We start from the raw sequence: 20,865 nt of genomic DNA, 5'->3' as shown, positions 1-20,865 counted from the left end.
TTTATACCTGGGCTCCAATGCAGACCCCCACAGACACTTCACCCTCCCCTGGCATGTCATGAGGAAAAAATAATTCATTTAGAACCATGTTTCTCTGTGTGTGTTCTTCATACAGACAATCCCAACACTGACAGAGACCTCATTTCTGGGATCTGCTCAGTGCCATCACTGAAATCGGGCACACACTTCAGGTACGTGATGACACGATTATCTCAGGCAGGCAACGGCAATGATGCCTCGCTACCACAGAGGGCCATGTAATGGCAGGACTGTTAAGAATCCAAACTTCTGGGGGCGCCTGGGTGGCTCAGAGGGTTAAAGCCTCTGCCTTCGGCTTAGGTCATGGTCCTAGGGTCCTGGGATCGAGCCCCGCCATCGGGCTCACTCCTTGGCGGGGAGCCTGCTTCCCTTCCTGTCTCTCTGCCTGCCCCTCTGCCTACTTGTGATCTCTCTCTGCCAAATAAATACATAAAATCTTAAAAAAAAAAAAAAAAAAAAAAAGAATCCAAACTTCTAGTCATGGCAGGGGAGGGAGGACCGGCAAACGTGTGCAGGGAGCCTGGACGGGACGCAGAATGGCTAGGTGGCTGGCGAAGTCGGACGAGGGAGCCAGTGTGGACAGCCCAGGCCACAGGGCCTGGGGAGGGATGGTGGGGCACAGGGGTTGGGGAGGGCCTCACAGGCTGCTAAAGCCTGGACACGGAGCCAAAGGAAGGCAGAGAACCCGAGGACTTCTGCCAAGGCCCAGACAAGGATGGGTTTCTCTTAATTTAGGAGGAACTTAAAAAGTGATCCAGGCCACATTCTCTGAAACTCCGAAAGCTGAGTTTTGCATTAAGTTCTCTGGCAGCGGAGAGCACTTGCGCTAAATGTAACCTGCTCGGGCACAAGGCTGCTGTCTCCCATCCTTTCATCCTGCCTCTCGGCCCTGAGGCATCTTCTTGACCGTCCAGATCCCTCCGCTAGGCCCGTAACCACAGATCTCTGGGAGGGCCTGGGCCTTGCTCATATCTGCGCCCAGAGCCTGGCGCAGGTCCTGGTACAAGCAAGTCCATCAGCAAAAGTATGCGCTGCCCCAAGCCAGGTCCAGAAGGTCCTCTCCCTGTCCCCACAGATCAGCCGCCCGACCAGACCTCACAGCATCTCATAACCCACACAGCTCAGAGATGTATTATTTCTTCCAAAATTTTTTTTTTAAAGATTTTATGTTTTTATTTGACAGAGACCATGAGAAAGGGAACACAAGCAGGGGTAGTGGGAGAGGGAGAAGCAGGTTCCCCACTGAGCAGGGACCCAAAGTGTGACCTGATCCCAAGACCCTGGGATCGTGACCTGAGCCAAAGTCAGACCCCTGACAAGTGAGCCACCCAGGCACCCCTGTGTTATTTCTGAGAAGAACTCTCTCTTTTCCCTGTGGCACTGCTGCCTCTCTGCCCACCCCCAGCTCCGTGAGACACCCTCCGAGGGACGGGCCCAGGCGGGGCGACACAGAGAAAGGTGTGAGGACTTGGGGCTGGGGTCCGAACTGAGGCCAGAGCAGGGTCCAAGGGAGAAGCCAGGGCACGGCACCCAGTTGTCCACACTCGCTGGGGCAGGCCAGGCTTTCTCCTGGACTCTCTGTGAAGCATTTCTGGAGGAGTACCGCCTTTCTCTATGTTCTACCGAAGCAGACACGGGAGGGGTACCATCGCCCACTTGCAGGAGAATCGTCAGAAACACCGACATGTGTTCTAAGACAGAGGACTGGCCTTGTCTCAACTCAGCAGGCAGAGGAGAAACATCCGAGCCCAGGGGCCACCTAGTGAATGCACAGCTTTGCTCTCGTCCTCGGTGCCCAGCGGAAAACGCAGGCCGGGCACAACCAAGCCCACGTCGCGCTGACGGCACCGAGGAGTCACGGCAGGGCTCGTGGTCAGGCCGAGCACGTCTGCTGCAGTGGGACAGCGTGTCACCGCTGGCTTTCTCCTCAGAACTGCGCACCCCCCCAGCCCCGGCTTCCCCAGCCCCGGAGGGCTAAAGGCAGAGTCTGAGCGGGGGGGGGGGGTCCGTTCATTTCCGTGTTTAAGAGGTGCACGGGCTGTAAAACCAACTGACCCTGGTCTACAGCAGAGACCTGAGCCTCAGGCCCAGCGGGGGCCCGACGCCAAGGAGGGTGCCCGGGGCAGAGGCCAGCACTCCTGAGGGGAGCGGAGACTGGCAGGGCCCTGTGGCAGACCCCCTCCCCAGCACAGGGGGCCCCAGCACCCACGGCAGGCGAGCCACCGGCGAGAACGGCTGTGGTTCTGCCCTCCCTGCACTCTGCGGAAAAATTTTCAATTAACAAATGGATTTTTAATAGACTTGTCTCAAAGCAGCAAGATTCGGGGCAACTCACCTCACGGGGTTCCGCTGCTCTTCCTCGTTGCATTAAGTGCTCTCCCAAATCCCAGCAGTGACCCCCCCCAAGCCCCAGTCAGCGCGCTGGATCCCAAAACTGCTGGATGGGGCCTGCTTTGACAATGAGGCAAAGCCAGCACAGTAAAGCTTATCTTACCTCTCCAAAAGCCCCTCTTCCGATCACTTTAATGATTTCGAAGTCTTCTCGATGAAGCTGCATCTCCTTCACCAGTTGCGTAAATGGTTTAGCTACAAATTTAAAAAAGCGAAATCAACAATTTACTCTCAGGAGTTGAGACTACATAAAAATTCAGCTGACTGAGGCGTTCTACTAAATTATACAGCTTTCTTAGGAAAAACGTTTATTTTTTAGATGTTTAATAGCTGGCAAGTTTCGGGAAGCCCGTGTTTATGCTCAATGTGGGTGCACTTTCCGCTCTGTTGTAACGAAAAGCACCGCTAAAGCTGGGACCAACCTCGCTGGGCAAGCAACTGGTGGGCACGCTCCCAGCCGGCCGGCAGCGAGAGCACGCCACGCCACACGGAACCAGCCAACCTCCAGGTAAGCGAGCGCCACGCTCCACCTGTCAGCTCCGTGGGGCCACGGGGCCGCTGTGGGGGCAAGAGACATTCTCCAAGAATGGCAGCGACCCTTCCAGTGCAGGCAGTGCTCCTGGACATCATGACCATCCTCATTAATCACAAGGAGCCTTAAACAGTGACCTTGGTAAGAAATGGGGAGAAGCAGCTTCCCCGGCACCCAAGTGCTCCGCATTCCAGGGAGGAGAAAGCTGAGCAAGGTTTCTGCAGACGCTGCACTGGGCTGAACAGTGTCGTGTCTCCCCCAGCCCTGCTCCGCCCAATCCAGAGTGTCCACCCAGAACCTAGGAATGTGGCCTTATTTGGAAATGGGGTGTTTGCACATTAAGGTGTGGTCACAAACAGGAAATGAGATGGGCCCTAAATCCAACAGGACTGAGTCCTCACTAAAGAGAGGCAACGCGGACGCAGAGGGAAAAAGCCACAAGAAGACAGAGGCATGGACTGGCGCAATCAGTTGCGAGCCACGGAACGCAGCCTCCACCAGAAGCTGGAAGGGAAGGGGCGTCTTCCCTGCGGCCTCCAGTAGGAACAGAGACCTGCTCACACCCTGACTTTGGACTTCTGGCCTCCGAAACTGTGAGAAGAGATGTCTCCGTAGTGTCAGGCTGTCCCAGCTCGTGGGGACCACTGCACGCCGCATGGGTCGTCATCTTCAGGAACAGCACAAGCCGCAGCGCCCAGGACAGAGGTCGCACCGTTCACTCCAGAGGCAGTGCCCTCCCCACCGCCACCGGGCCTGCCCCTGGTCGGACACCCATTCAGTCGGTCGCATCTCTCACACCTGTTCTGATCCTCACCTCCAGGCCCAAGTCCCTGTTTCAGGCTAACCTGTATTCTACACATTTCTTTTCTCAAATTCCCACTACTGGTTTTGTGAAACATTTCCACTGGGGGGGACCAGGCGCCGTGCACAAGGGCTCTTTCTGTATTATTTCTGGCAAATACACCTGCGTCTACCGTTATCTCCAAAACCAGCCAAAACGAAACCTGCAATCTGACTTTTTCTGGGCTTCTAACTGAGCTCCATATTATTAATCTAATTCTACCGTTTTTCTCTTTAACTAGATGTTTAATAAACAGCACTAAGGTTTGATCACCCTGGGTCACTGACCACAGTAAGAACAGCCAGAGTGCCAGAAGGTTCTCGGGGCCCATGGAGCGCAAACTGTGACCACTATTGGTGCAGATCCCCATTGGCACAGACATTAGGGAAGAGAACATAGAGGGCCTGATTTAAATTAACAAAATGAGAAAAAAAAAAGCCCAGGCTAAAAAAAACCTTGAGCTACAACTTGAAAGGTTGTCTATGGCTCGCTCTTATATTTCTTTCAAATTTTTATTTTTTACATTTATTTTATATATATTTCTTATATTTCTTTCAAATATCTCCCAAAATAATCATCCCCACAACTCCTAATGGAAATCTGTACCACAAACAGCCACCGAAAACCTGGACCTCTGTTGGTATCGTCTCGGGAACCGCACGGCACTGCTCTTTCTACAGCGACGAAGGACGATCCCAGCACGTCGGACCTGTTCTGTTTTACACCACAAGAGAGCACGCAGGAAGGACCGCTCGCTCACCAGCACGGCCGAGCGCGCCGCGCAAACATCCACTCTGGCAGGGCGCAGCGCAATGTTCTGGACCCTTCCACAGATACCCCAATGACTCCCCAAAGGTGGTAGCCGCTGCTGTAATGCACAGACCAGTCAGCAAAGGCAAAGAAAATTCCGCCAGAATCGTGCCACAAGTCAACTGAACTTGTCCATGTGCCCATGCCGTCTTGGTCGCAGGCAGAGTCCGTGTTTCCTATCTTCTCTACTCCTTTGTCTTCTTGGACATTCCATGCCTCTGCACTCAGTTATCACTTTAACAGGTGCATACTCGTTCACTAAGCTGACACACCAACAACTATAAACGCTGCGTCTGCTGAACAGACAGGTCAGACCTTTTTTCTTTTCTTTTTTTTTTAAAGATTTATGTATTTGGGTGGGGAGGAGCGGCAGAAGGAGAGAGAATGTAAAGCCCACTCCCTGTGGAGCACGGAGCTTGAGGCGGGGCTCAATCCCATGACCCTGAGGTCCTGACCTGAGTTGAAACCAAGAACTGGACACTTAACCAACTGTGCCTCATTATTTTAAAAAAAGATCTGGGCACCTGGGTGGCTCAGTGGGTTAAGTCTCTCTGCCTTCAGCTCAGGTCATGATCTCAGGGTCCTGGGATCGAGCCCCACATCGGGCTCCCTGCTCAGCAGGGAGCCTGCTTCCTCCTCTCTCTCTCTCTGCCTGCCTCTCTGCCTACTTGTGATCGCTGTCTGTCAAATAAATAAATAATAAAATAAAATAAAAAATAAAAGACTTATTTATTGATTTGGGAGAGAGCATGTGTGTACAAGCATGAGAGGGGGAGGGGCAGAGGGAGATGCAGACTCAGTGCTGAGCACGGGGCCCAAGGACGTGGGGCTCGATCCCAGGACCCTGAGATCACAACCCAAGCCACAGTCGGACGCTCTACTAACCGAGGTGCCACACAGGTGCCTAAACATTTCATTTTAAACCATTCTCTTCTCAGGGCGCCCGGCTGGCTCAGCGTCTGCCTTCCGCTCAGGTCATGGTCCCAGGGTCCTGGAAATGAGTCCTGCACCCAGGTCCCTGCTCGGTGGGGGTCTGCTTCTCTTTCTGCCCTCCACTCCCCCGCTTGTGCGCACGCACGCTCTCTCTCTCTCAGGCAAATAAACATAAAAAATATTTTTTAAAATTTTCTGAAAAAAGTAGCTTCTGTAAAAAAATAACACAATGAAGATGAAAACTGGGAGCATAACGGAGGTGTGGGGTTTACAGGTACGATGTGTGACAGAGTAAAGCACTTGCGCAGTTGGTTACACAGGATTGGGGAGCAAATGGGGGGGGTGAGTGGGTAATCCGCATTACAGGGCATACAGCCGGCGTCACTGGGCCTCAGGAAACTGCCAGTTTCAAAGGCAGGTGAGACATCCATGTCCGGTGTTGGGATGAGGAGTGGGGACCCAGGAGGTAGGAGCTGCAGAATTAGGAGCTGCAGAAAATGGCAGTGTCCTTTGGAGAGTCCTGGAATTTCATCCTAGAATTATTTTAAAATAGTAAAAAATCTGGTGTGCATGAAAATGTTCAGTTCTTATAGTAACAGTAAGAATATAGTAGGGTCTTTTTTTTTTTTTTTTAAAGATTTTATTAATTTATTTGTCATAGAGAGAGACAGAGAGAGACAAGCAGGGGGAGCAGCAGAGAGAGAGAAGCAGGCTTCCCACCGAGCAAGGAGCCCAGATGCGAGCCTCAGGGGTCATGACCCAGTGAGCCCCCGGGCGCCCCTCTCCCACTCTTTGATCGAAGCACTTGTGTTGTTTTGCCGGTACACAGATCTGCACAAACTTCCCTGAAACGGACGGACAGGGGTTCATCAGGGCCCGTCAGCCCAACAGGGAAAAGCCACAGAAACGGAGATGAACACTTGAAACGATATCCAACGGTTCTGAGGAGAGAGTAAAAGTACGTACAGGCGTGTAGAAATGATCAAGACTGCATTAGAAAACCAGACCGGGGTGCCTGGGTGGCTCAGTGGGTTAAAGCCTCTGCCTTCAGCTCAGGTCATGATCCCAGGGTCCTGGGATCGAGTCCCGCATCGGGCTCTCTGCTCAGCGGGGAGCCTGCTTCCCTCTCTCTCTCTGCCTGCCTCTCTGCCTACTTGTGATCTCTGTCTGTCAAATAAATGAATTAAAAGAAAAGAAAACCAGACCAGAGAATTACACCTCAGCAGTGGGCCACCCTGCTAACCACACAGGTCTAAGGGGCCATGAAATCACACTGATGGGACAGGACTTAACAGACGAAAAGCAGAAAGAGTGACGTTTCAAATGGGCTCTCAATCAGTATCAATACAAAAAACGAGGTGACCCCACCATGCAGACTGGGTCAAGTTAAGAGACAGAAAAACACCAGTTACATGAGGAAGAAAATCTCACCTAAAATCTAACATAAAACTGTTAACGAGGTAACTAAAGAGTCGGAAGGAACTTCCCACAGGGACAGCAGACACAGGAAGCAGCTCTACTACCCACAGGATCAGGGGAAGCAAAGGAAGACGCTAGAATTTTTGAAACCTAGAAAAAGGGCTCCGGTGAGCGGAGGGTGGGCCGCTGCTGCTGGGGTCTCTGAGCTGGGATTCCGTGGGCTGGGAGCCAGGGAGCTGGGAGGGAGCAGAGGCCGGCTGATGCTGAGCGGCTCTGCCAGTGGGGAGAACGGCCGACTGGGACCAGGGGGCTACTGCTAGCAGGTGCTTTGGCCGGGAGGAGGAAGAAGGGTTACTAAGGGCATCACTCGGGGAAGAGGAGCCGGCAGGAAGTCCCTGTCCCTCTGCCTCCTCTGTCCCTCTGCCTCCTCCTCCTGCTAGTCTCTGACTAGCGCCCTTGAGGCAGAGCCCAACAGAGAGCAGGGGTCAGAGGCCAAGAGGGGAGATGCTGGGGTCAGGAGGAGGTCCCTGCAGGGAAACGGAACAGGGCGAACAGGGAGGGGAGACCTGCTACATCCAGGAGCACTGATCAGGCAAGGAAACAGAATCAGGAGAAGGGGAGTCCGGCTCCTCACAGTCAGAGAAGGGAGTTAACGAGTAAGTCACAAATCCCACAGTACTGGATTAGAATCGGAGGCGCCGGCGGGACCTCACGGTTTTCAACGGACAGAGACACCAAGACACAGACATAAACGGCTGCGTCCGTCCCCACAGTACTTGCTCACCCACGGACAGGGCCTGGGGGCAGCAACAAGACACCAAAGGGCTGGTCTTGGGTTCTCCGGACCATCCTCCCACAGGGGAACTGGGGCTCCCTGGGCCCGCCAGAGCCCACGCTCAAACAGTCTGTGCCAGAAAGGAGAGACATGCTCGAAGAATAATGGTCAAAGTAAATACTGATAATCAGAGATTACATAAGTAAGAAATCAGAAGCCCATACGGATACTCCTAAATTTTAATAAAAATCTGATGAGAAATGAGATACTTATATACTTTCAAAGCACATCCCCAAGAAACAGTTCTCAATGACAAAGGGAAGTAGCCACTTCATGGGGACATCTGGCAGACACTGCTACCTAAATCAGAGGGAACACTATCACCAGTTACGTGACGAAATGAAACTGCTGTCCCCCAAGAAGATACAGTGAGGAAAGGCACTGTGGCTTCTGTATTTTTCTGCCCAAGTTACAGAACCGGAATTGAATCAGGAGGAAACAGAAGGAAACCCTAAACTGAAGGAACATTCTACAAAGTAACTGGCGAGCAATGTCCAAAACTTTTAAGGTCAGTAAAGTGAAGACAAGACCGAGGAACTGTTCACACGGCAGGGAACGGACCGTCCGGGCCAAGGAGGAGCCATGTGTGGCCCTGCGTGCGCCCGGGTGCCACGGAGCGGAATGTCAGTGGGCTGGTGGCCCTTCCGGGGCTTTGAAGAGCGTCTCACTCTCAAACAGTTGAGGGCAAATAATTGCTTGTTATTTGCAACTTCTCTCTGAGTTGGAACATGTTTCAAAAAAATTTTTAACCATCTTTTTAAAGATTCTATCTGGAAACAGGCTGTTGGGGGCAGGAGTGGAAGCAGAGAGAGCAGAGGGTGCCGCCTCCCCACGAGAGAGAGCAATGGAGACCCACGAGGACAGCGGCAATGCTGCCGGCCGGGCCGGGCCGGGAGGAGGAAGAGGCTAGGCTCTGGCAGGGCGGTGGTCTGCGCTGTGGACCCGCGCCAGCGACTCACGGCGACACCCAGGACGAGCAGGTTTGGGTGGGGGAGGAGCCACGGCGGAGACACGGAGTCCAAGCATTCTGGTCTCCCCGCGGAGCCCAAGATAGCGAAGAGACCAATCTTGTCCCGTCCCACGGCTGCTCCATCCTTTCGGAAAAGCCTCACTTCAGAAGCACCAGCTGCCACGGGGGCGGAGGAGCGCGGCGGCCGGGAGGGGAGAGCGGCAGGAACCGGGAGACCGGCTCGCGGAGAGGAAGGAGCCTCCGCTCCGTCCCCCGGGGCTGCCCGCGGACCTGACGAGCGCCTGCGGCGCTCTCGGAGCTCGGACGTGACAGGTGAATTGTATGAGCCCACCGGGTGGGAGCCGGCTTGTCACACGCCCTCAGCATATCCAGGTGCAAAGCAAAGCCATTCGGGAGTCCGGAGTCTCATTTGTACTCGGGGTCTCCCAGCAGACAGACACCTCACGTAACGCGAACAGATGAGCCGCGCTCCTCGGAATGTTTGAATGTCACGGAGAGCGTGAACTTGGAGCTTCTGAAGACGAGAAAACTGGTATGAATTCTGGGAAGGTGACGTAGCTCGCCTTCACATTCCATGAACAAACACCGAAAGGCACCAACTCAGCAGGTCCTCCCCAGGCACCTCCGACGTGCCAGCACGAGGACGCCCTGCCAACGGACAGGCTCCAGCGCCCGCCGCGCGGGACAGTGTGGGGGTCCAGGACCCGCCCCACATCATGGACCCCACACACTGTCCCCTGCTGCTGCACCTGTGCACCGTCTCAACAAGTCCCCCCCATCCCCAAGCCCCTGGTCAGTCACACGGCCTCCCTCTCCCGTCCCTCTGATGCAGACTCTCTTGCTCACTGGCCGGTGCCCCGTGTGCGTCCTCCCCAGCCCCTCCCGCTCCAGTCCCACAGGCCATGGCACCATCGCCACAGGGGCCAGGGGACCACATCACTGCCCCGCTCCAGACTCCTCCACGGCTTCCCGCGGCTCCTGGCAAGACCGCGCGTGCTCCCAGAGCTGGCTGCGTGCGCAGGGGCCCCTGCCTCCCCCGATGCCCACTCCATGCCTCGCCCAACTTCACCCCCGTGCTCCCCGCGATCCTGCCACACCCGGGCTGTTACTCAGGCCCTCAGTCAACCCTGGGTCTTCCCAAGCAGACCCTTCAGCCCAGGACAGCCTCTCAACCCTGCCAGCTCCCGTGCACCCTGGGGATCCCTGCGGCAGGAGGGGACCCGCAGCTCTGACCAAGTGACCAGGTCAGGAGCCTGGCAGTCCGCACAAGGTAGGCCTCAGAGCTGTGCCTGCTCACTGCCATCTTCCCCAGTGGACCGGAAGGCAGGGCTACCTCCACGCCCCTGGCGCAACAACGCAGCTGACTGAGTGACGTCACCATGCGCCATCAGGAAAGGTTACTTCCTTTACAGGATGGGCGGCAGAGTTCCTAAGGGAAAAGTATTTAATGACCTGATATTAAAAGACTGAATAAAGCTTGAGCCCTTGGAAAGCCGAATGTTTATTAGATTTTCTTCCCCTACTCTCTTCATTCTTCCACAACCCAAGACTGTCCCCAGGAGAACTTCTCTTGATGCCCTGAATTAAGCCATGAATTAATCGTGGGCAGCCACTGGCCAACAGGAGGTCCCAACTGCAAGGAAAAACTGGGGTCCAGTGTTCCCTTTCAACAGGAAAACACTTGCCAGGAAGAGCTGGGGGCGGAGGGAGGCCCCTTTGCTGAAACGGACAGAAAATCACTGTGAAATGAGAAGCTGAGGCCCCCCTCGCTCCTCGTTGGTGTGTTTGTCCAGGGAGGAAATAAGATCAGAGTGGCTGGAAGGAGTGCCCAGGGAGGGACAGCTGGAGGAAAGAAGACTATGTCACAGGGCAGCAGGCCACGGGAAGGCAGACGGGAAGTCCCACTCTGTCCCTTCCAGCACGCACCCTGGCCTCCCGCTGGACTTGACTGGCCCTGTGCCCTCGTCACCCGCTCTCTCTGCTGTTCCAGCCACAGCCACTCACTGGCCATGTACTTAGAAGTGGAAATGGCCTTATAAATCATTCAGCCCAAATAACACATTAACTACTTAAGAAACAGGAGCCCCAAAGGCCAAGGGACTGACTGTCAGCTCCGCTCTGTGGTGCGGTGCTCCACTCCTAGGAAGTCCTCCCTGGCAGCTACCAGCTGCTGCTCTGGTCCCATCCAGAGACCACAGGACAGAGCAGCAGCCCCACAGCTGGCTGGGTGCAGGGGAAGAACCCAGAGGGCAGCCCCGAGGCGACAGGCCAAGACATACCGGTGCCCCGGGGCCGGGCTTCTCCTAGGGGAGAAGCAGCCAGGGCAGCAGCCCAGGACGACCACCAGGGGCAGGGCCTGACTCTGACTGTGATGAACACACTCTGAGAACTAGAGAGCAGGGCAGGACTGAGAAAAGGCCGGTGGTCAGCTAGCGGGTGGCAGAAAAAGCAGACACTTCCCTACAAGGACCAGCTTCAAGTTCCAGTTCCCAAACTGCTTCAATTTATTCTCACCGTCAGACCATGGTTCAACCTACAGAAGACACATCCCTATCATGAAGTCTTCGAAAAACGTGCTTAACTTATAGCAAATGGGATTTGCTTTAATACTAACTTCGTGAGAGGACCACGGGGAGTGGGGTCACAAAGCTGTCTTGTTACAAACCACCGGTTCGGACTCTTCAGAGAAGCCCTGTTCGGTCCCAGATAAAGCTCTCTAAATGTGGGCCCTCCCACCCAGGCTGGTAATCAGGAACTCTACTGGGATAAAGTGAACAGACATTACTTTGTAACGCAATTTCGGGTTTTAGAGAACCGAAAGGGAAGCCCTTTCACACCGCTCTGACCCAGAAGGCAAGGCAGGCACAGACGGAGGCAGAGAAAACCCGAGGGGCGAGGCTGAGGGTAGGGGAGGCTGCACTGAGTCAACGTGAACCCGGAAAGGTCTCCCTCCCACCGCCTGCCGCCACCCGGGGACGGCGCGCCCACCTCGGCTAACCTTGCTCAGACCTGGGTTCAGGACACACCCGGGGCTCAGCCATGCCTTCCTTCCTCTTTGTGGCCACTCGGTCGCTGCCTGATTGCTTTTCTCAATTGGCTGTTTGCCTCACTGGGTCTGTGTCGCTCTGTGAGTGACTAGAGTGAAGCCACACCGTGTCATTGCCGCACATCACTTAGGGGTGTCTGTCTCTTTCACGGCCCGCTGGGGGCCTGCGAAGGAGGCCACGCCTCCAAGACAGGGAGCCTCACCGCCAAGTGCAGGGCACCGTCCTCTAGGATTCCTCTGTCATAGCAAAGAGCCCACGTCGTGGGAGAAGAGATCTTCACCACGTACGTCTGTCTTGTAAAGCCAACCTCCCGCTGAGGTGAACACAGATAAATGTTTAACTTCAAAAAATCCGAGTGTGCAACGCAACGCAACGAAACACGGCCAACCGAGGCACATACACAAGTCACGTGAACGCACCAAAGGCGCCAAGAGAAGGCAGCACGACGCCCCGGGGCTTTCCCGGTGAGAAAGCCGGCTGCAGGCCACTTCTCCCGCGGCAGGCCGTGCGTGCTCCTTCTCCATTGAAGACACAGGAGCATCTACAGGACAGAGCACGTGCTGGCTGTCAGATGGCGGGGGGCAGGGGCGGGGAGAACCTCCCCCGAGAGCACCACTTCCTCACCAAGGGGCAGGCACAGGACCCCGGGGCCGGGCGTCACACCCCAACGGCGCTGGGCCCCGCGCCAACCCCGCAGGCTGCCTGGGCTCTCCCGGGGCTGCCTCCTCCCCGGCTGAGAAGGGCGCTCACCCAGATGAGGGCCGGGAGAGCTGCACGCCACCCGCACGCCGGCCCCAGCACGGAGCACACGGTTCCCCGAAGAGCAGCACCGGCTACTGGTGGCGGGCTCTCTCCTCGACGGCAACAGTGTTACTCAGATGTCACATCAGACAGTATGTAAACCAGCTCCGCCACCAGAATCACCCGGGAACCCAGCTGAACTACCCACCAGCAAGATGCACCTGTCACCAACACGTTTTACCGGGCAGAGTCACCACGGACAACACCCAGCTGGCACTCAGCAGTTGCCACCAAGAGGGAAGCCCACGTGCACACCTTCCACGTCAGGGTGCCGCGGGCGGTGGCTCCCGGACCTGTCTACTGGGGAGACAAGGAGAATTTCACCTGCTGAGACCAACCCACCCAACAGCCTCCCTCTTCTCCGATCCCTGATATCTGCCGCATGTCTGCAGTGGGCCCGCCCACCTTGGGGACTTGCAGGACTACTGGGGTGACTCTGATCACTCAGTGACCCTCCCACTTCGATCTGACCTGCATGGCTACTTTTCTTCAGTGACACCCCATTTGAGAATTTCTTTCCTTTTTAAAAGATTTTATTTATTTGACAGAGATCACAAGTAGGCAGAGAGGCAGGCAAAGAGAGAGAAGGGAGCAGGCTCCCTGCTCAGGAGAGAGCCCGAAGTGGGGCTCGATCCCAGGACCCTGAGATCATGATTTGAGCCGAAGGCAGAGGCTTAACCCACTAAGCCACCCAGGCACCGCAATAACTTCTTTATAAACGTAAGATACGAAGGGACAACCAAAGGGACCATCAGGCCTCAGGCACTCAACAGACTGCTGCCTGGTAGGACGGAGCGGCTCACACCCTCGTTCAAAGGCTCCGCAGACCTCCCGCACTGCAGTCGGCGGTGCACAGGACTGACTTCCGATGGCGGGTCAGGGGTGCTGCTACCCCGCTGCCGTGGGGGAGACCCACACGACTTCCTGCAGTAACCGGAGGTTTCACACAAGAGTCCTGGTTTTCTCGCTGTTTTGTCTGTCTGGGCTCGAGGTACCGGCCATGGTCTCTGCAGGTGGAACGGTCACCCAGGAATGGAGGGCATGTCTGCCGCACCTGCTACTGATACCACCTGCGGCATCAGCGCGGCCACGAGTCTGCCAGGAGCGCCTGCCCGCGGCCCACACGCTGGCTACCCTCTGCGGCTGGCCCCGAGGACCCCGGGATTCTGTACCCAAGGACATGATGTCAGTGACGTCTATGTTGACTGAGTAAATGATTACAAGAGACAATACATGACAGCACCTTGAGGAGCCTGGGGGGGCTCTCAGTGGGTTAAGCCTCTGCCTTCGAGACTCAGGTCATGATCCCGGGGACCTGGGATCAAGCCCCACATCAGGCTCCCTGCTCGGTGGAGAGCCTGCTTCCCCCTCTCCCCTTGCTCATGCTCTCACTGTCTCTGTCATTATCTCCATCTCTCTCTCTCAAATATACAAATAAAATCTTAAAAGCATTTTGTAAACTACAATATTGCACAAAAATGCTTATAGTCCCTGATGAGTGACAACTACCTCACCCATAAATACTCAAAAGGTTTTATTTACAGTCCTAAAATCTGTCAGAATCATTCAACAGCTGCTGTTTGCCAGGCAGTGTGGGCAGCTCTGAGCCAACCCCACCTTCGCATCCACGGGAGGAGCAAGTCCGCTCTACAGAAGAAACTCAATCTTCAGATAAAAGCAAAAAGGCAGGGAAGCCGGGAAGCCGGGAATGCTGCGGAGTAAGGGAGGCGAGCCGCTTCCCTAGGGCCGGCGGTCTGGACGGAAGCCGGCCAAGCGGTGGGGTCGGGGTCTGAGTGTATCTGAAGGGAGAGCGCACAGCGTTTCCTGCAGGACCGGCTCGCGGTGCGGGAATCACCCAGGTGCGAGCCGACCTGCCCGGGAGGACGGAGCCGTGGGGGAGGCAGCGGATCCTGGAGCCTGCGCTCCCGTGAATGTGGGTCCTCGGTATCCAGCTGGCGTCAGAGTCCCCGGCGCGGGTGAGATCCCCAGGGGTTAGCAGAGATAGAAGAGGGCCCGGGGCTGGCCCTCTGGCTATCGGAAGGCTGAGGGAAGAGAAGGAACCAGCCAGAGCCTGGAGGAGCAGCCGGCTCGATGCATGGGAACCGGGCCCTCTGCACGAAGGCAGCGGGGCTGACGATCAGCCACCGGTGTTCGCCACGGAGAGACCACAGCGGCCCTGACGCAGAAGTGGCTTTCGGGGAGCAGTGAGGGACACAAGTCGAGGGAGTCTGAGGATGGGAGAAGGGGTCGTGAACACAGGGAGAGCAGATCCCTCTGAAGAGCTCTGCTGCTGAACAAAGAGCTCATTAGAGGCCTGAAGTCCTTTCCACCAAACGTTTTTGTGAACACGAGAACGAAACCCATGCATCCTGGAACGGAGGTTAAAGGCGATCCGTTCCAAAACCAAGCTCACGTCCCTCTGATCAACTGACCTAAGCAAGCGGGGGCCGGGATGGGAAGGCTCTGTGACAGACCCAAGTCTGATAAGCAAAAAGGTCATCTCCTCCAGCACAGATGCCACCAGTGAGCCCCAACTCCAGGCTTCCCAACCCACATCTGAGCTTCAGGAAGCAACCCACGGAACACAGCCCCTTCCGTGCAGTGTTTCTGTGGCGCTGCCCGGACCTCGGTGGTGTCTGCTGGGCTGGGCCTGCACTAGGCTCCAAACACAAAGGCCACACCAGCTCTTGGTATTTTGTTTTGGGTTTTTTGGGTAGAAAGTAATGATTTTACTCACTGGCTTTTCTTTAGCTTTTCCTGATCTTTCTCCACTGAATTGTGAGTAAAAAGGTTTTATTTTGATAAAATTATTTATGAACACATATTGCTTTATGGACTCAACTGCTGGGATCACACACACACACACACACACACTTTTTTCTTTCTTTGGATCGCACACAGATTCCACAACACAGATTCGCACCACACGGAGGGATGTCAGAGACTAGCAGAGTGCGGCCTCCTCGTCCAGCAACACGGTATCACGCCCCCCTCGAGTGGTTTGGTAATTCCAAGTCTTACTGTGTTAACTAGATAACCAGGAATCCCAGTAAGGGACACAGCTTACCTTTAATAAACATTCTATGTAGTTAAAGACAAAACGCAGGCCACCAGCACACAGTGCCCGGCGTCCTCTGGCTACAAAGGGTGCCCCCAGGTCAGCTGGGGAAGAGCCCGCATACCCAGCACGAAGACCAGGCCACACTGGGAGTGCTTAGCCCACCCTCGGGCGGACCGTGGGAAACCGTCTCTGGCGGCAGGACGGCAAGTCAAGGGTGGCCTCCTCGCCCTGCCCAGCACGAAGCCAGAGCTGTCCCGAACAGACACGACATGGCTTCTGCACACCGGGCAGTGTGACCAGTGGGGCAGGAAGCACGGCAGGATGATAGCAAGGCCGGGGACTGTCTGCCTCTCTTCCTCCCAGGATGCTGCGTGACACAATGCCTCTGTGCCCAAGGCTGGAGCCCTGGGGCAGAGTGAGTCCGAACCCGCTCCCCCGGCTCCGACTGTCCGGTCGGCCCGCACGGGAGAAGGGAGCAGGAGAAAGTAAAATCAGAAGGTAGGAAGTCTGCAAAGCCTCCATCGGCAAATCAACACATGAAAAAAAAGGTGACTGAATTTCAGTAATCAGTAATTTGGGGGAACTTTCAGCAACCAAATAATATCCACCAACCTTCAGTTACAATCGATCAGTTTACACCGCGGTCCTGTTTAAGAGGCGTGAGAAGGCAGGACCTGGCCGAATACCTGACATCTGTATCTGTCTTCTCGCTTCCACCCCCAATGTCTGATAAAATAGTAAATCCACCCCATTGCTAACGGCAGCTACCACCTTCCAAAGGTCTTTATACGGGTCAGGAATGTCACAAAACAATCTCTAAACCCTGCAGGACAGAGATTACCACCTGCTTTTGACAGATAAGTAAACTAAGAGAACACAAAGTTCATGTTCATGTAAGTGGCTGGTATTTTAATTCTTTTTTCTTTATTTCTCACAATATATAAATTATTTATAATTCCTTAACATTAAAAACTTCCAATTTTAAAATGAGAGGAAAAACTAACTGCCCTTGTTTTTCTTGTTGCTCATTCCGTCGGCCGAGAGCAATGGCAGTTTCTGCGGGTGCCCCTGCTGCACATGTGGCGCGGCGCGGGCTGCGCTCTGCGCAGGCGATCACAGCTGCTTCTGCTTTCGTGATCAGTCACCTTCTGCGGAACCACGAGTCAGTGGAAGCCAGGACTGTTTAGGTTACAGGAAGTGTATCGCCCAAATTCTTTAAAATCTGGAACAAAAGCAATTCTTTCATGCTCCTCTAAACAGATTCTTCAACACCCTACTCGTGTTTATATCTCCTAAGACATAAGCGCACCCTGACGCCCCAGCCACGTCTACCAAAGACACGAGAGTGTTCGGCAGCTTTTGTGAAGCCGTCACAAACCGGTAACCACGCAAACGCACACCAACAGGAGAGCGCACGCACGACGTGCAGCGTGTGTGCAGCGGCACACCACACATCAGAAGAACGAACAACCGCCACGTCCAACGCTGATTAATCCCAAGGGCACAGTATGACGCGTGATTCCACTGTCTTAAGTTCAGAAACAGACAGCTCCAGGAGAGCGCAATGAGGAAGGAAGGTCTGTCAGTGTTAAGACAACCGAACACCCATACCCAAAAGAATAAATAGGAGCCCCTACCTCACACCAAATACAAAAAGTAACTCAGAAATGATCAAAGACCTGGGGCGCCTGGGTGGCTCAGTCAGTTGAGCATCTGCCTTCAGCTCAGGTCATGATCCCAGGGTCCTGGGATCGAGTCCCGAATCCAGCTCTCTGCTCAGTGGGGAGCCTGCTTCTCCCTCTGCCTGCTGGTCCCCCTGCTTGTGCTCTCAGTGAAATAAATAAAATACTTAAAAAAAAAAATCAAAGACCTAAAAGTAAGAGGTAAAACTATAAAACTCTAAGAAGAAAGAGTGGGTAAAAATCTTTGTGACCCTGGATTAGGCAACAGTTTTTTAAATACGAAACCAAAAACATAAGCAAGAATAATTTTTAAAAATAAACTGGACTTCATCAAAACTAAAAATATTTGGACTTCCAATGACACCAATGAAAATAAAATGACAAACTACAGAATGGAGAAAATACGTGCAAATCTGCAATTAGGCACAAATTCATATACCTGATAAGGAACTTGTATCCAAAATATACCAAAATACTGATATACCCAAAATATACCAAAACATAAATCACTAATACCTGCTTTTTATTTGTTAAGATTTATTTGTTAAGCGTGCACACACATGTGTAACCACAAGCAGACGGAGGGGCAACGCGAGAAGAGGGACAAACAGACGTCCCACCAAGTGGGGAGCCCAGTGATCCCAGGACCCTGAGATCATGACTTGAGCTGAAGGCAGACGCTTAACTGAGCCATCCAGCCCCTCCATGTACAACTCACTAATAAGGCAAATCAGGGCTCAGTTGGTTAACCGTTCGATGGACTTCAGCTCAGGTCATGACAAATCATCCGTTTATTTTATTATTGTTTTTAATCATCTAATTTAAAGATGGCCAAAGGATGTGAGCAGACATTTCTCTGAAGAAGACACACGGGTGGCCGACGGACAGGAGAGAGGGTGCTCAGCATCCGGGAACTGCACATCGAAACCTCAGTGCGCTGCCACTTCACACGCGCCAGGATGGTTAGAATGAAAAAAGACCCATCGTAGGAAGCGCTGGCGATGGGGACCGGACCTCACACACGGCGAGCGGCGCTGGACAACGAGGAGGCACTTTGGAAAACAGTCCAGTCACTCCTCAAAATGCTAGACATGGAGTCACCCCAAAACTCAGCAATTCCACTATGTCCATGAAGACCCTGTACACAAATATTCACGGCATCACCAGAGTAGCCAAAGACAAGCCACGACCCACGGTCCATCACCTGATGCACGGATGCACGGATGCACAAAATGTTGTCTATCCACACGACGGCGCATTCTTCAGTCATAAAAGGAAAATGTGCTCCCACCGCACGGATGAGGCTTACGAACACTGTAAGGGAAGGAGCCAGTCATATCGGATCCGTCCTTTATAGGAAATGTCCAGAACAGGCAAATCCACAGAGACAGAGCAGGAGGCCAGAGGTGGGGGGAGGGGAGAGGGTAACCACTAATGGGCACAGGGTTTCTTTTAGGGGTGGCGAAAATGTCCTAGAACTAGACAGAGGTAACTGTACAATTCTGTGACATTAAGATCACTCCATCATACACTTAAAAAATAATAAACGTGAAAAGGAGGCATAACTAATCTATGCTATGGGTCGCAAAGGTGCTTACTCCTGGAAGAAGGGGCTCCACACTGTGGGGGAGGGGCCGCACGGAGCCCGCAAGGGTCCGTGATTCATTCGGTTATTCAGAAGGTACTAGAATATTGGAAGAAATGACGGAGAGAAGCAGCGGACACACCGGCTGAGAGCAGACCCGAGCTGGACGCGGCCGCGCCGCTGGTACACGAGCTACCGCACCTGAGCTCCAGACTCCTCTGCGGTCAAGCCGGGGCAAGCGGGGCTCAGGGTTACTGGGAGGTTACGTGAGACCGTGCACACAAACACCGAGGAAGCACAGGGCTCGCTCCTCCGATGCACAGGGCCCCCTGACCGCATCCTGATCACCTGCTCAGCACAGAAGACTCCCGCTCCCCCCTCCCCACCCCCCTGCTCCTCACTGGGGCACACAGCACCTGCCCCCTCATCCCACACCTCTGGCGCTCCCCTGGGACGCAAGCCTTCCCTCCCTGGTCGCCCTGAGCCGGAGACCACCGCTCCCTCCCGCACGGCGGCGGCGGCTCCAGTCCCCTCCACCATCTTCATCCTCCCTTTCCACTGGCCTGGCGCAGGGCTCCTCCCTGCCAGGCCCTCAGGACAGAGGAGGGGCCCCTGACATCGCCGACCGCCCTCTTTGGTGTCGGCTCAGCCCTTCACGGTCCTGCTTACTCAGGACCTTCACACACGGAGCACCTTTGATCTGAACACAAGTGCACGGATTCTCGAATAAAAGGACTGTTATTTAACTCACTCAACTGTAAAATACTAGAAAAACAAATTTATGCCAGAGATATAAAAAACTACTCTAGCACACATCCTGAGACCAGCAGAATCCTATTTAAACCTTCCATACAGAGCTCCTGGGTGGCTCAGTCAGTGAAGCGTCTGCCTTCGGCTCTGGTCGTGATCTCAGGGTCCTGGGATCCAGCCCCATGTCAGGCTCCTTGCTCACTGAAAGCCTGCTCCTCCCTCTCCCTCTGCCTGAAGCTCCCCCAGCTTGTGTTCTCTGTCAAATAAATAAAATCTTTAAAAAAGTAAAAAACAAAAAAACAAAAAAAAACACTTCCATACAAAACCCAGCTTTATCAATGTTCATAATAACTGCCCAGAGCTAAGTATTTAGGGACCTGAGTCCAGTCTCACACTCTCTCTGCACTGGATGGTCAGTCCCCTAGGAACACTGTGGTGGGAAAGGGGAAGAAGAAGGGTCTTATGGGTGATGCCCCCTTTACCTAAAATCCATTCCGGCTTTCATTTTATTTTGTGATGAGCTCTACACTTCTGCATGAGGAATACACATCTCCGTGAGGCATAAAACCGTTTCTACAAAAATTACAAGAATCTTCTAGAACCCAGTCCTCTGCCAGACACCTGAGGCTACAAAGGGATGCTAGCCTGCAGCCCCCAGCAGCCAGACGGGAAAGCAAGCAGGAAAGGAAGATTCAAAAGGGCAGCCCTTGCAGCCTCCACCACCAGCAGGTGTCTGATGTTTGAGCCCCAGGAAGCAGCCGAGCAGGCTGCCCTCCCGCGATCCACTCCCCCTCCTCCCTGGGCCGGCCTCTGCCCCCTAACAGCTTCAGGGCCAGGCCCCTTCCACCAGCCTCAACCACCTCTGGGGGCTGCCAGGGCTAAGGTGGAGACAGTGCCTTATTAGGACGCTTCTAAACATGGAAAAGGATCTAGTTTTCTTTCTCCTAAGAAGAGGCTTTTAAAAATTGTTTGAGCAGCAGTAATATTTTAGATGTGATAAAAACAGTTTCACTCATTTGAAATATGCATCGATTCAAGGTCAACGATTAAATCTGTCCACTGTCCACATTAAATGGTACGTCCTATTATCCAATTGAACCTACATACTTGTAAGGTATGTTTTTAAGAAAATAAACCCTCTGTGATTGATAGTTTTTCAGTAATATAAA

The 20,865-nt window shown here is 54.0% G+C and overlaps 1 protein-coding gene across 1 annotated transcript in view; it reads right to left on the bottom strand.

Moving 5' to 3' along the window:
• Positions 1 to 20,865, bottom strand: part of CDC42BPB (CDC42 binding protein kinase beta) — a 100,699-nt gene that overhangs the window by 57,348 nt on the left and 22,486 nt on the right. Inside the window, 1 exon segment of the mRNA XM_044230778.1 lies at positions 2,534 to 2,625. Coding sequence (XP_044086713.1) covers positions 2,534 to 2,625 — 92 coding nt within the window.

The sequence above is a fragment of the Neovison vison genome, chromosome 13 (assembly GCF_020171115.1).
Source record: "Neovison vison isolate M4711 chromosome 13, ASM_NN_V1, whole genome shotgun sequence".
Taxonomy (NCBI): Eukaryota; Metazoa; Chordata; class Mammalia; order Carnivora; family Mustelidae; genus Neogale; species Neogale vison.
Note: the sequence above shows the minus strand (reverse complement) of the source record. Positions and strands in the feature narration are given on the sequence as shown.